This window comes from Nyctereutes procyonoides, unplaced genomic scaffold (assembly GCF_905146905.1).
Source record: "Nyctereutes procyonoides isolate TBG_1078 unplaced genomic scaffold, NYPRO_anot_genome, whole genome shotgun sequence".
Taxonomy (NCBI): Eukaryota; Metazoa; Chordata; class Mammalia; order Carnivora; family Canidae; genus Nyctereutes; species Nyctereutes procyonoides.
Window position 1 is genome coordinate 18,061,836 of NW_026575021.1, and position 16,037 is coordinate 18,077,872.

Here is a 16,037-nt window from a genome sequence, read left to right on the forward strand (position 1 = left end):
TACTTGGATCCCTTATTTATATCCTCTGCCTGATTAAATAGTACTGTCCTTTTTAAGGGAGAAGCCACTTGGGCAAACAAATTTGAACAATCTCAGAGAAAGCCCACTTCAGCTTCCTGTACTCTCTAAAGTAATCTTTTTATTTGCCAGTATAAATAGATAGGGATAATCAGACAATTGAGGGGAACCAAGATGGAAGAGGATAAAGATAAATAAAAGAACAACTGACATCAGATACAATTCAGAAGAAAACTTCAAAGAAAAACTAATTGATATATCATGTAAGATTCAAGAACATGTTGTAGTCATTAATCATGCTTTCACTGAAAAGGGGGCAGGGAATCAAAAGATTTTGAAAATTATAAAGAAAAATTTTAATGGATGGGCTAAATAACAAATTAGCATGAGTCAAGAATGAGTTGATTTGGAGCTAATAAACAGGAGGAAATCTCTGCGAATATGAAGCAAAAAAAATAATCTGGAAAAACAAATTTAAAGAGATATGGAAAATATATCACAAAGTTTTCACATCCATAAATTTGAGTTCTAGAAGCAGAAAACAGAAACACTGGGAAGGAGAAAAATAATGAAAGAAATAATTGAAGAAAATGTTGTGAGCTGGAAGAAAGATAATGAATCTGAGCCCATCTAATACCAAGCAGGATGAAACGAAAAAGATCTGTGTCTAGACACATCTGGAAAAATTTCAGAATTCTAAGGATAAGAGGAAAATCTCCGATTACTGCCAGAAGGAATAAAAAATGGAAAATGAAATGACTGAGTTCTTAGCAGCTGTGATGAATGCTTGAAGATGGCAGTCGAACATTATCTTCATATTTGGGGAAAAAGAAATTTGGACCTAAATTTTCCATACTCAACCACAATACTTACCATGGGAGAACAAGTACATTTTTTATACTTGGAAAAACTATGCACTCCACATGAAAATATTTCAGATACTATAGTACAATGAAAAATACAGTCCAAAATAGAGGATATGGTGGTAGAGCAGTGTGGGTAGGAGGAAATTACAGTGGCCATCTTGGGCCTTCAGAAAAAACTGAAGAAACCTAGGAAAAATTTAAGAGTGTCATCTGTCTGGGATACATGGACAATTCTCCTGTTTTTTTGTTGTTGTGTTTGTTTTTTAAAGATTTTTATGTATATATGAGAGAGAGAGAGAATGAGAAAATAAGCAGGGGGACCTGGAGAGGGAGAAGCAGACTCCCCACGGAGCAGCTAGATGGATGTGGGGCTCGATCCAGGGACCTTGAGATCATGATCTGAGCTGAAGGCAGACGCTTAACTGACTGAGCCACCCAGGCGCCCCAACGATTTTCTTTAAATCAGTAACATCTGAATGATATAAGATTGTATTTCCCTGAGATTAGTATTTACCTAGGCACATTATAAATGTACGTAATTGATTTTCAGTTTTTAGAATCCACTTAGAAGATCTATAAAATAGGTTTAATTAATGTTATGGAGTATAATGCATTATAAAACTTTATAATATAAAAAAGACTAACCTATAAAATTAGCAGGAGATTGAGGGCAGTTGAGGAAGGGTCAGTGCTCATTTCTTCAATGGACAGTCAATAGATAGCATATAAAAATGCTAAATTAGGAAACAGAAGTAAAATAGTATTAAAGTTAAGCTGGTAAACTACACCAGAAGTCTATTAACAGTGTAACAGTGTATTGCCAATTTGATGCAGGGAGGTACAAAAAAGACCTATTGTTCATTTTGTCCCTTTGTAGCCTTTGAATTTTGAAAAAAATCTCACATGCATAGCATTTATAACATTAAAAAGATTACAGAAGTCACATCTACCTCGTTAGATGATAATGTTTTTATTTATAAAGTGACATTCCAGGGTCACATGGTTTTTAGAAACTGAGGTAGAAATAGAAGACACATAGGCATTAATTCCAGGAAATTGGAAAGTTGCATAGAATACTGATGGCTATTTGTATGTGGAATGAATAATTATTTCTTGGCTGGCATATATACTTGATTTTATATGTCAATTCCTAAATCCTTTCCATGATTCTTTTCTAAAAAAATATTTATTGTTAAAAATTTGGATATATGAGAAAATTTTGAGCTCTTCTTCCTGCCAATGGCGCTTAATAAGATATTTTCTTTGATGTACTGAAAACCGAGATTAGAAGCCTGGTTTGTCTATAAGGATGAAATCATGTGTTCAAGGAGAGCCACAGTTACTAGAGGCAGGATGTGTCTTCTGGAAGAACTGGAAGAAGGAAGATGGCAAATAGAAATGGCCTTTTTTATCCTTCTAGAGATGGCACTGATACTATGTCCCTAGCCAGAGAACAGTTGTTGAATGAAAGAATTAATTTTGTTTATTTTAGAATTAATTTTATTTTGATGCCATTTCAATGTACAGTGGTTAGCATCCTGTTTATGCTGTATATATGTAAAATGTTTCTTTTTAAAGCTTAGTTTTAGGAGTATTGTGATCTGTGGGAGAAAGATTTCTACTTGTATGCTTTGCAGACTTGATTTTAAAAAACATAAAATTTTATGGTATTATATGCCCTTAAGTATTGAAAGTGTAAACTGCAAAGGACTCTAAACCCAGGTATACTATCTACTTAAATTGTACAGCAGTTGGAGTGCTAAAAAAAAAAATCAAGTTATGTAAATGTATGCCTTTGAAATAATCATGAGAAATATTTAAAAAACTACGTGTTTTACTGGAAAGCGTGGAATTTGTGTGAGAGGGCAATGATTTCCTTAAGCATACAAAAATATACTAAGTATAAAATTATGTTAGTTGAGTTATGCTTTTAAATATTCTGTAAGCTATTAGTTATTCAGTGTCTACAATATTAAACAATATTGATTTAAACAATATTGATTACCTTCATTGAGAAACATTGATATATATGTGGTTGAAGAGTATGGGAGTTGATAGGCTTTCTAAAAATACTTGATTCTGTTAAGAAATTGGTGAAGAGGAATCGAAAGTTATGAATGTGGGTTAAATTTGATTTCATAAGACATGCTAGTGAGATATCCATTTCAGACATAAAAGTTGGTAAATACTGCCTTCTGTTTTCTTATATTGTTTTATTTTTTGTTGGAGATTTGATAGTAAAACTTGATATCTGAAATTTGTGGGGAAAGTTGAAAGTAATAATAACAGCTGTGTTGTGAGATAGCTTCATAAGGACCAAAGAGATTTCAGTTACACAGAATGAAATCAGTATGTGTGCATATCTATCTATCTATCTATCTATCTATCTATCTATCTATCTATCATCTATCTGAAATATGAAGGTTGTGTTAGAATCCTGTTTGTATATCCACTTTGGGAACTTTGGAAAGTCAGTTATGCTCTGAGATTCTCTTTATGTGAAGATCCTTAAATATCTGTGGTCAGGATTACGTTCGTAGAATACGAAATGGTACTCTGTTTTGTAATTTTTGACCTGGCCTTAGGTGGATAGAGACAATTTGATGAAATACCTTTCTTAGGAGATGGAGTTATGAATCTGAAAGAGTGTCAGTCTTGATATTTACAGCAGTTGCTTGCTGACAAGCCATTCAAGATTTGTTATGAATAAATTAGATTAGAAGGAGAGGCAGCCCGGGTGGCTCAGTGGTTTAGCGCCGCCTTCAGCCCAGGGCGTGATCCTGGAGTCCCAGGATCCAGTCCCACGTCAGGCTCCCTGCATGGAGCCTGCTTCTCCCTCCGCCTGTGGCTCTGCCTCTCTGTCTCACTGTCTCTCTCTCTCTCTCTGTGTCTCATGAATAAATAAAATCTTGAAAGAAAGAAAGAAAGGTAACAGGCATCACAAGAGACCAGATTGATTGGAGCTTGTTGCCAGTAACCCCAAACCATCCAAGAACCAAAGGAGGAGAGCCAGTGACAGTATTGGAATTCTAAGGTTGCTTGGATATTTTTTACAGTCTAATTATTTTCCATGCCTTTGGTACTATGTTAAGCATGTTATCCGGAGCTGTTTCTTCAGTCATCTAGAGTAGGACACTCGTCCCTCAAAAGGGTGGTAGAAATTGGTGACTAAACAAGTTGGTTTTGGACTTAAGTCTTTTCTTGTAATTTGTATTTGTATCCTCAGCCTCTCTTCTTTCTTTACCACTCTGCCTGTGTGATATGTATATGTGTGTTGGGGAGTGGGGTTTTGTGTGTTGTATTTCTTTTTGTTGGTAGATACTCATTTCAGAGCAGAGGACAGCTAATGTATTGCTGACCAAATTGAGAATGTTGTGTTATCAGTAGATTTAGCCTATTTGAAATAAAAATGAAAAACATTGAAATAAGTAATTTCTTTTAAATATGTACCTTTAAAATTTTTATTTGAAAATGTACAGTACAAATTGGGGGTGTGTGAATGTGACCTAAAAATAATAAATATTTTACCAATTTTGTATACATAGAACCTATTGTGAAATACTGGAAAAAGAATGAATTCATGGTGTGACCTATCCTGGATAGAGACAACAAATGTGAGTGTCCAACAGGCACACTGTTACTAGAGATGTGAAAAGAAGAACAAGCTGCTTTGTTTCTTACTTTGCTTATTTACTATATTACTTACATTTGGACAAGACCATGCTTGTATTCCATTCTGTACATAAAACACATATGGATGAACTATTTTGTTTAAATATATTGATATTTTCACACTTATTCAGAGTGAAGCTTTTTTTTTTTTTGCTGGATTAAAGAAGAATGGAAAAAAGGAAAGACTACAAATCACTAGGTAAAAAATTCATTGAAGATTTTGATTTTAAACTTTGTGAAGAATCAGGTTTAAGTTTTTCTAGATTGTAGACTCTAGGAGGTGGACGGACTTTGTCATTCTATATCCATTATGCAGTATAAAGCCTGTCTCTTGATAAGCACAAAAATATTTATATAAATGCGTGATGAAAATGCTAATGATGATCTTTCCAAACAAAAGTTTGCTAGGGCTTTTTATGTTAGCCTTGAGAAAAATTTTATTTATGCAATAAGATAAATTATTATAAAATAGTTCATATCTTTTTCCTCAATTTAAAGTATACTACTAGATGACCTTTGCATTATTTTATTTTTGAGTTTACAATTTTAAGTATCCTTACTTAATCTTTCATTACTTAAACCTTTGAGGTATTTCTAAACATACCCAGAAGCATGCCTAACTGCTAACATTTGGTTGGTATGGAGGTTCTAGTGGAGGTTTAATCATTCTTATTTTTAAATTTTATCATCAAATTTGGCCCTGGAATGTATGTCAGACTGAGATAGAGACTGTTCAGTGCTCTTTATGTCAATAAAAATTGCTTATGTGTGGTTCTATCTTCTTACTCTGTATTTTTTTTTATAATGATGGAAGGGTTACTTTTAAAATTTTGTGCTTTAAAAATGAGTAGTTTGAAATAAATGTGGAAAGGAAACAAATACATCCAACAACATTTAATTAATTTATTTAGTGAGAATATATCCAAAGAATTTTGTACTTTTAGAATACTAAATTCTGGCAGACACTTCACAGTTTACTCCTTAGTTAAAGAACCTGAATAGAATTTGTATTTTAGCAGAAGTAGATTTAAAAATTATTTTATTTTATTTATTTGTTTTTAAGTAGGCTCCATACCCACTGTAGAGCCCAGCACAGGACTTGAACTCATGACCCTGAGATCAAGACCTGAACTGAGATCAAGTTGGTTACTTAATCAGCTGAGCCACACAGGGGCCCCTTTTTAAACTTTTTTTTTAGGGATCCCTGGGTGGTGCAGCGGTTTGGCGCCTGCCTTTGGCCCAGGGCGCGATCCTGAAGACCCGGGATCGAATCCCACATCCGGGCTTCTGGTGCATGGAGCCTGCTTCTCCCTCTGCCTGTGTCTCTGCCTCTCTCTCTCTCTGTGACTATCATAAATAAATAAAAATTAAAAAAAAATAAAAAAAATAAACTTTTTTTTGAAGATTTTGTTTATTTATTCATGATAGACACAGTGAGAGAGAGAGGCAGAGACACAGGTAGAGGGAGAAGCAGGCTCCATGCAGGGAGCCCGACGCAGGACTCGATCCCAGGACCCCAGATCATACCCCAGGCTAAAGGCAGCACTAAACCACTGGGCCACTGGGGCTGCGCCTTTTTAATTTTTTTTTTAAGATTTTATTTATTTATTCATGAGAGACAGAGAGAGAGAAGCAGAGACATAGGCAGAGGGAGAAGCAGGCCCCATACAGGGAGCCCGACATGGGACTTGATCCCAGGTCTCCAGGATCACACTGCAGGTGGACTGCAGGTGGCACCGTCTCCCCTTTTTAATTTTTAAAAAGATTTTTTTCCTCCCCACTTTTTTCTCTTTTCTAAATGCACACAGATAGAATCAGCATCAATGCCTTTGGGGAAGGGGGTTGGCATAAATAGCAATTGAGGTCCTAATCTGTCAGGGAATGAATTTATGGGATTTATTTTGGTAAGAGGCAGAAATTAAATGAGAGAAGGTGTACCTTTAATTTGAAATTCCTTGAAAAGTGGAAATGATGAGGAAGTAATGATAAATCTAGATACATGTTTTTAAAACTGATGCTGATCTCTGATGTGGGTTTTTTAATAGATTTGTACCATTAATCCTTAATATTTCTAGGGGAGCAGTCAGTCTCATTCACTGTCAAAATATAAGGTAGTTCAACTTCTTTAGAGTATTGGTAGCATAAAAATTTAAATACATATATCTATCAAGAAATACACTATACAGTTATTTTTAAGCATGTGTAATATGTGTGCCCTTGCCTTGGGCATGCTCATTGCAGCATTAAGAAACATTAGAGACAACACAAATACCCATCAATAGGGAGGGAACTGATTAAATATGGTATAGTCCTTCAGTAAAAATTTTAGCAATTATTAAAGCAATAGACCTGCATGTGCTAAGCTGAAACAATTACGAAGTACTAAATTTTAAAAATGGGGATGCAGAAAAGGATGTATAATATGCTTCCATTTGTATAGAAGGTAATCTTACACTAAGATATACATCGGTATGTAGATTATGTCTGGAAGAATACACAAATTGTGCCTTTTTAGAGTTGCTAAGAGGTAGGTATCCTGTTCTCTTTATTTTCTTTTATTTGTGAGTGTTTTCCATGAATATATATTACTTTAAATACCATAGTTAAAAAAGAAAGTTAACAGTGGTAGAAATGAAAAGAATAATTACTATGCTACATTAGATATCTAGAACCTTGAGTTATATTATGGCATGACTGGTTCAGGAGAAATGATAAGGTAAAATCATGAGATAGTGCTGTTTTATAACGTTTGGGCTTTCCGAAATTTGACCAGACTTTATTGGTCTTTTAAGTTTTGTTTAATTCTTTAATATCCGTATCTCATTTATGCTTGGTCCAGGTTATTTCACACTTGAGTTTCATATTTCTGCTAAAATATAACAGGTAGAAAAATTAATTAAAAATAGCTTAATATGGGGGGAACAAACATCAAACAAAGTGTTGAGTCATAAATAGTGTTGCTTGCTTGTCCTCAACACATTTGTGTGTGTGTGTGTGTTTGTATGTGTTTGGTTTTTTTGTTCCTTATTCCAAGAAACCAGTGATGGTCCTAAATAAAATTGTGATACTAGAAGATTTCCTTCATCCAATCTTGGTATTGAGCTTCTTTTGTCCTCCCCCGCCCCCTTTTTATGAGGCATTTCTCTTCACTTTGGACATTTGAATCTTAATTTTAGTACGTATTTTCTTTTATGATTTATTATTTACATACGCTAGTTTGCATTTGTTTGTGTAACTGTTCATATGTTAATTGCTATTTGCACTTTAATGTTTTTACTGTTGGCAAAAAAATGAAAGACCTTGTGCCATTGAAATCAGTTTTAGGCAAATGGGAAAACAGGTTTTTGTTTTTTATTTTTTTTACCTTGGAGATGAGGTTGACTAGAAGGAAGGTGGCTCACTTCAGGTTGTAGGATTTTAAGGCTGATACATATGAATCTCTCTTGCACCCTTTGCCTAGAGTATTTTATGCTGTGGCATAGTTCATCATATTAACAGAAAGGACCAGAAAATAAAAATAAAAGGACCAGAAATTAAAATAAAAATAAATAATTACTTTGCTTGTATAATAAAAAATTACAGAAATTCTGAAATAAATATTGTTTGTTGTGTTATTTCTAATACCTTATTTCAGTGACCTAGTCACAAAATAAATGTTTTTGACATTGAAATTATTCTTAGTATAATTTGGATGCATTACTGGATATCCAGCAATTCCTGTATCTATGGCATTTGTTGTTTAATCAACAAATGCTGAAGTGCCTACTCTTTGCCAGACGCTAGCCTTGGGTATATGTTGGTAACAAAATGTTGCCTGCTTTCATTAAGCTTCTGATCTGTAAGAGAGAGTGATGATGACAAATGGGTATAAATATTCAGAATCCTGGAGGAGAGCTGTAATGACATACTTTTTCATAAAAACTTAACAGTAATTTTCTAAAAAGATAAGAGAAGCACCATGTAACCCAAGAAAAGAAGGGAAGAAGGGAGGGTAAATGGTTTGATTGACTTGAGGCATAAGGGGCCTGATTCCTTGTCAAATAAAGTTGAAAAGTATATTCTTGGTTTTTGGAAATAAAAGTGACCTCACAAAGGGTTCTTTGAACTCAAACCTGTCTTTGCTTGCTTATGTTGGAGGAAGGTTTGAGAAAGAGAAATCTTGTTGTTGACTTCTTTTAATCTAAGGGTGAAGCAATTTATTTGATGCATAGAAATAATTGGCCTGGAGGAAAGGAAATAGTAAAAGCCACTTTGCCTAGTTTCTCTTAAGCTAGGTCTTAACAATGGAAATTACTTTGTTTGAGAAGCCTCCAAATGCCAGGCATACCCATACTTAGATGTAAGCACTATATATGGCTTGAGGGAAACATTTTTAATATCATTTGTTTTCCATTAATTCCACACAGCCTTTGGAGTTAGACTGTTCCGGGTTTGAATTCTAACTCTGCTATAAAACTGTATACACTGAGATTAGATTTCCTTTTTTTGTAAAATGAGGATAATATTACCTCAGGAATATTACCTGAGGAAGTATATTAGATGGAGGACAGATTTTGGAGCCAACTGCCTGGGTTTAAATCTTAGCTCTTCAAGTTAATTAGTGTAGTTGGGAATAAGTTGGGCTAATTTTTTAACTCCTCTGTGCCTTAGTTTTTATTTACCTAGAATGGAAATAATAGTTCCTACCTTACTTTTAGAATTATTGTGAGAATTAAATGAGTTAATACATACAAAGCACTTAAAATGGCATGTGGCATATAGTAAGCGTTAATGTAATCCTTAATGTTATTATTCTAAGTTATTATCACTTAGCAGGGTTATTATAAGGATTAAATAACATGTCTGTTTAAAAAAAGCCTCATGTATTTCCTGACACATTTAAGGGTATTCCCTAAATATCAGTTATTAAATAGTAGATACTTTTTCTCATTTAATATTCATATATTAAGAAATGTTATGCCTTAAGAAAAATGCTGTTAAGAAATCTTATGCCTTACTGACTGTACCTGGAACAGTTTCTGATATACAGAAGATATTCCATGTGGAATGGATGTTATGCTGTTTTATAGGTAAATAATCTGAGGCCCAGGAGAACTTCAGAATCAAACATGACATCATTTTGAGGAGACATTACTGGCAATGTCTTTTCATATCATGAGTTTTCTCAAATTAGATTTGGCCATATGTGTTAATAATAACTCCCACCTCTAATTTTTTTCGTATATTTTTCCTTTCCTTTAAAAATTTATTTTCTTTAGTTAGGAGAATTTAGACTAGAAGAACTATTCATTTTAGAATTCTAATTAGACTGGTTAATCAGTACTTGGAGGAATGGCTTCAGTTTTAGTTTGTGTGACACTCCTACATGTGCACATTTTATTAATGCCACAAAGCATAAAATATTGTTCCTTTCCCATTGCATTTCTCATATTCCAGATTACATTAGAAAGAAATTTGAGGAGGTAACAATTTTTATTAAATTGAGGATCAGTTACAATAATGAATATAATATAAATTGGCTCTGCTGTCTGTCAGCAACTTTATTTTCTGTTTAATGATCCAGATACAGTGTCTCTGAATTTCATTTATCTGAATATTTTAGTCTCTTGTAGTATTTATGATAAAGGGGGGAAGGGACATTCCTTAGGTTAGTAAATGAAGTTTAGTAAATGACATTATTAGAAAATGAATATAACCATGATGTGTTATGTCTCGCTTCAGTACTTATAAATCAGTTGGATGTTGATATTTCCAGATTAGATATTTCCAAACAGATTAGCTTCTAGTTACTGTTTTAAAAATCTACATTAAGAATTATATTTGACACCCTTAAGTCAGCACCTGTAATGTATATGTTATATAATGCATTTGCCTGATGTAGCAAATTCCTGATTTGGTATTACCCTTGCCTCCTTCCTTGCGTATTTAATACAGCCATTAATCTCACTACAAGGCTTTACTAAGGATAAATTGCTACGTAACCCACTTCAACCTCTTTTGTTCAACCAGGAAGCCAGACGTGTTTAAATAGCTTTTTAAAAAAATGTATAATTACTTCTTTTTTTGAAATTTTAGGACTTTAAAATTTGTAATGGTAAAATAGGAGACTTTATTTATTTTGTCTGTTGAAATTACTTGACAGAAGTTTGCTTTGGAATAGAGCTTCTGTATCTTTAAAAAATACACAGTGAGTCACCCCCTGCTCTTTTGGTAGATGCCTGGCTAGTGAACAGCTAAGCTGCTTTAGGCATGTAATAGAACATTCCATTTCCTGTTCCCTTGCTGACACAGAGGAGTGTTCCTGCTGGCAATGATCTAATCATAGTGCAGTAAGAAACATGGCAGTTTGATAAAACATGGTGGAGACAGCGGCTGAAATGGAAGCATATGTTCTAGAAGACATTCTTGAGGTAGGGCTAGGTTTGTAAATGAAATGAAAGTTGAAATCTGAACAAAGAAATCTTATCTGCCGGAATTATTTTACAGATGAATAGATTAGCCGAGAGAGCAGAGACAGAGCATAAAAGCAAGATATGGTCAGACCTTATTCCTTGTGAGAATGTGCCAGTGTGGTTCACATGATTACTAAACAAGTCTAGAATTATTTTGTTTAAACTTTATGTTTTGTAAATTGTAGATATATGTTTGATAGGAAATTTAAAAAAAAAAAGAAAGAAAGGGCCTCGGACTTAATAAAAAACGTTGGCTGGTGGTGACCTTTAGATTAACTCATTAGAAGGTGGGGTCTACAAAGCAGCTTTGAGTAGGTTTAGTGTCATATGTCTTAGAATTCATTTACATATTTAAGCCCAAAGCTCTGCTTGCTGTTAACTATTAAAAACAGCTGGTTATTTTAGTTTCTAGAGTAAAATTAAGCATGTATATCAATCTGATTGCTTAATTTAACTGGTACATTCTGGTTCTGGATTTTTCATGTGACTTTGACATTATGAAATAAATTAAAATAAGAAAAAAAGACCCTAAAATTTAAGGGTCTGAGAGTTTGTAATAAAAATCTGTATTTTGAGTCATGAGAATTTTAAATTAATTTTCTTTTTTATCCTTGGTTTTATTAAATTTTAAGAACCTATTTGAGTATAAATCAGTTCCAGGAAATACATGTCAAAGTGAAACTATCTATAATGGGCTTTGGCCTTGGATGTAGTATAACTATCAAACATTTGTATTTGTAGGTATAGATATTTAATGCCCATTTTAAAATTATGGATGTATAGAGTTTTTTCCTTCATTAAGAATAAAACTGGCTAATTAAGGTAAAGAGGCTCATGCTGGTGAGTGGTATTCCTAATACTTAGACTGTTAAGACAATTTATTAAATATTTCACTATTCTTAGGAGGAGATTGTGTTAAGGGGAGAGGGCTTGGGAAATTAAACTGCAATGGGAAGCTAGGCGGGGTTAGCAGGAGAAAAAAGCCTATGCGCATTATAAAGTGCTGCATGATCAATGAGCATTTTCTGGAGTCCCTCAGTGTGTGCTTGGAGCTGACATTGCAGCAAGTCTCATGGTTGTTCTGCAGAATGAAAACTGATTCCATTGTATTATCTCGCTCCTTGCAGACACCTGCCAACATACTCTTTCCCTCTCTCCTAAGAGCTTATTGTCTGAGTTGAATCCTCTGGTTAATTTCCATTCTTTCTCTCTCTCTCTCTCTCTCCTCTCCTCCCTCCCTCCCTCCCTCCCTCCCTCCCTCCCTCCCTCTATCATTTTAAACGTTGATACCATTGAGTTTTCTTTATTTTGGGGGCAGGGGATACTATTGAGTTTTCTTAGAAATGATACGAATTACCTCCTTAGAAATAGTCTTATATACTTTCATGTAGGAACTTTCGTAATTAGGAGTGGTCACATGACTTAGTTGTTCAGTTTAAGCAAGTGTGATTAGATTATAAAGTTCTGGTGGTACATTTTAATGTGCTTTTTAATTTTGTGTGGATTTTAAAGAACTGTACTTTATAGATTACAATGAATATTTGATTTGTGTAGCCATTTAAAATTTCAGTATATAACAGATTTTACAAGTCTTACTTATTTTCTAGGAAAAGTCCACTGGAGCACAATTTTGTGCCTTTTATATACGTTTTTCTAATACTGTATTAAATATTGGCTTTCATTATTTCCACTAAAATTGTTTAATGTTATGTTTTTACATTACCTATTTTGTTCATATTACTAGTTAAAATAACCTCTAACTTTAATTATTTTTTCTAATTTTTGGTCTCAGTTTGTTTCCTATATACCTGTTGCATTAAACTATACTAAGTCGTTTTCTCTTTATATTATTTAACTATTTGTCAATAATTGGAAGACTAAATGAGAAAAATTATCAAGTAGTAATAAAATATGCTTCTTTTCCAAAATTCTCCTAGGTCATAATGACCTAAGAGAATAAATTTGTTATCTGGAGATAAATGTACCATTTTTTAAAGTACCTATACTGCAAGTGAATAGACAATGTGTTACACTATAAGCTTTCCAGAAAATTATTTTTCTTCTTTTGAAAAGAATTAACTCCTAGTATAAATGGCCAATAATGAATAATGAAGTTCGTCTGTATACCACAGTGGCAGTTTTATTATAATGCCTAATGTTGAACTAAATAGTTCATCTTTGTGACTTCATTGAAAGTCTGGAATTTTATGTAGATTTCTGCTTCTTTACATTAAACATTGGACCCCTTCAATTTTTTTGTGTTCCAGTATAACTTGGTCCTTTATTTATTTATTTATTTTTCAAATTTTTATGATAGTCACAGGGAGAGAGAGAGAGAGAGAGAGAGAGAGAGAGAGAGAGAGAGAGAGAGAGAGAGAGGCAGAGACACAGGCAGAGGGAGAAGCAGGCTCCATGCACCGGGAGCCCGACGTGGGATTCGATCCCGGGTCTCCAGGATCGCGCCCTGGGCCAAAGGCAGGCGCCAAACCGCTGTGCCACTCAGGGATCCCTAACTTGGTCCTTTAAATTATAAATTTCTTGAAGATGTGCTTATTAAATCTTAGATAAAAAAAATCAGTATCAGTGAATATAGTGCAGATTAATTCTCATAATGCTAGTTTACCTTCTAAATTGTAATTGTTTATTATATATACCTATATGTATTTAACTTGAATTTTTAGTGGTCCTCAAAATCTTAAGTAAAACATAAGTTTCTGAAACTTATAATCAAACTGGAAAAGATTGGTTTCAACTTGAAATCATTGTTTCTCAGCTACCCAAAATAATGAATTAAATTGAATAACTTCTTTATTTAAATTACCTGAATAATCCAGGCAGTAATTTTCTTTTCCAGATCAAAGTGTTTGTGTTGCTTTGGTCAGCTTAACTAATATTTGGGAGTATAGCCAAATACAGATGATAGAAAAGGCTTAGAAGTCTATATAAATCTCTCCCCCCTCTCTTTTTTTAATTAATGCTATTTTTGCTGACATGTTTATAATTTAAAAATTTTGATGCTTTTCCTATAGGTCATATTAATAATGGATCCTAGTACGTGAGATCAATAAGAAGAAAAATAGTCCTCCAAGTTTATTTTGTGTATTCCAAATTTGTCTGACCAAATGCTGTGTATATGAGCTTGAGAGGTTTATATATATAAGCTCTTTATATGAAAGCATGAATCATGAGAGGTCATTTCAGAAACTTGGTTATACATTCTAGTTTTATTATTTAGTTTTAGCAGTTTTCTGCAAGAATTGTTCTACAAATGAGAAATTTCACAAATATTTTTATCTTTTTAAAAATATTTTATTTATTTATTCATGAGAGACACACACAGAGAGAGGCAGAGACATACGCAGAGGGAGACACAGGCTCCATGCAGGGAGACTGATGCGGGACTCAATCCTGGGACTCCAGGATCACGCCCTGGGCCAAAGGCAGGCGCTAAACTGCTGAGCCACCCAGGCGTCCCCAAATATATTTATCTTAGTTAAATTCAGAATGCTTTTTTCAGGGTATAGCATTTGATACATTTTTGTTTCAAGAAGTAGCAATTTTATGAAAATAAGAATATTTAGAATATTAAGTATAATAGCTCTAATGCTTAATCTTGTTCCTTTGTCTGACCAAAGCCATAGTTTCTAGCTTCATCTGTACTTGTTTTACAGGTTGTTGTATATAAGCTAAAAGCCCCAATTCTATTTGTTCCTTAAAGATCCAGTGGGTTGAGGATTTGACTGAACCCATTAGGGGAGAACTAAATTGAGGGTCAGATTTAAACATAGGAAGTAGATTTATTATGAAACCATTTCTTACTCTGTATTTATTTGACATCAAGGGTTTTTTTGCTTTTATTTTTGTTTTTAAATAAGATCAAAAGAGTCATAGGCAAGATATTGTTTCCTTTTGATTTGTCAACATGATGGGCTAATGGTAAATAGGGCATTATAGTTCAAACGGGTAATCTTTCTATTTAGAGTGAAAATTATTTTCAGTTAATGATATAAAATCTCCATGAAGTAGACTCTTTGAACAAGTACTTGCTATATATCTTTTTATTCTATAGAATATGTTGTTTATGTATAGAATATATTGTTTATGTAATGCACATCATTTATAAAATATTGTATCAGCAAATCTGTGAATTTTTAAAGTTCTATATTTAGTATAACCATGGTAACATTTTTCACAAAGAAGAATTGGAGGAACTTTTAGGACATAAGTATAAATTGATCTAGAGACAGAGAAGTTTAGCTAAATATGTAAATTATTTGAGTTGATATAAGTAACATTTTCTGTTCATAAAGAGGTTTTGGAAAGATTAGACATGTTGAACAATTGAATCTTATAATTTCACTCCAGTATTTATTGAGTATTTTCAGTATGCTAGACACTTGAAATTCAATGAAATTAGTCTAGCTAATTTTACTTCATAAACTGAAAGTTCAGAAGACAAAATGTCTGCCATTGGTATTTAAGTATTCTTGGATTCAGGATGCATTCAGCTGTGTATTTGCATTCTAGTATTTTACTTCATTTTTTCGTTTGAGTAATTTGAAACCCATGTTTTCAGCATTCTGAAATTTTCAGTAAGCATATATTTTCCTTTAAGCACTTATTTTCCTTTATTTAAGCACCTTTAGGTTATCCTTTTTTATACTTATCTATGTAATTGTTAGAGGTATTTATGAATGTTGGGCTGTCCAGAAAGTCTCCTGGATCCTGTTTTCTATTTTTAGTCCTTTAAGATTTTCATTACCATTTAAATCAGTACATTGTTTATATGTGTATGTGAATGTATACTGTGTATGCAGTATTAACACTCATATATATGCTTGAGTGTATTCTGTGTACACACGTTCATGTTCCTGCTATATTATGCATTAGCAATACTTTTATTTGAAAATTGAGTTTATCTTGGAGGGAGGGGCAGAAATTGCAACACTGCTTTTTAATACATCAACTTTGGAGGATGCATGGGGGGTAGTATAGGATAGCTAAAATATAATGCTTATATTAGTTTACA

General features: G+C 33.4%; 1 protein-coding gene across 6 annotated transcripts in view; it reads left to right on the forward strand.

Moving 5' to 3' along the window:
* ANKRD17 (ankyrin repeat domain 17) overlaps positions 1-16,037 on the forward strand; it is a 154,105-nt gene that overhangs the window by 23,972 nt on the left and 114,096 nt on the right. The window contains exon 1 of one of the 6 annotated variants that reach the window (XM_055339691.1): positions 10,896-10,966. The exons of the other annotated variants lie outside the window; for them this stretch is intronic. Coding sequence (XP_055195666.1) covers positions 10,913-10,966 — 54 coding nt within the window. The 5' untranslated portion in view covers positions 10,896-10,912. Of the gene's footprint in view, positions 1-10,895; positions 10,967-16,037 lie in introns of those variants that run through there. 6 annotated transcript variants of the gene reach the window in all.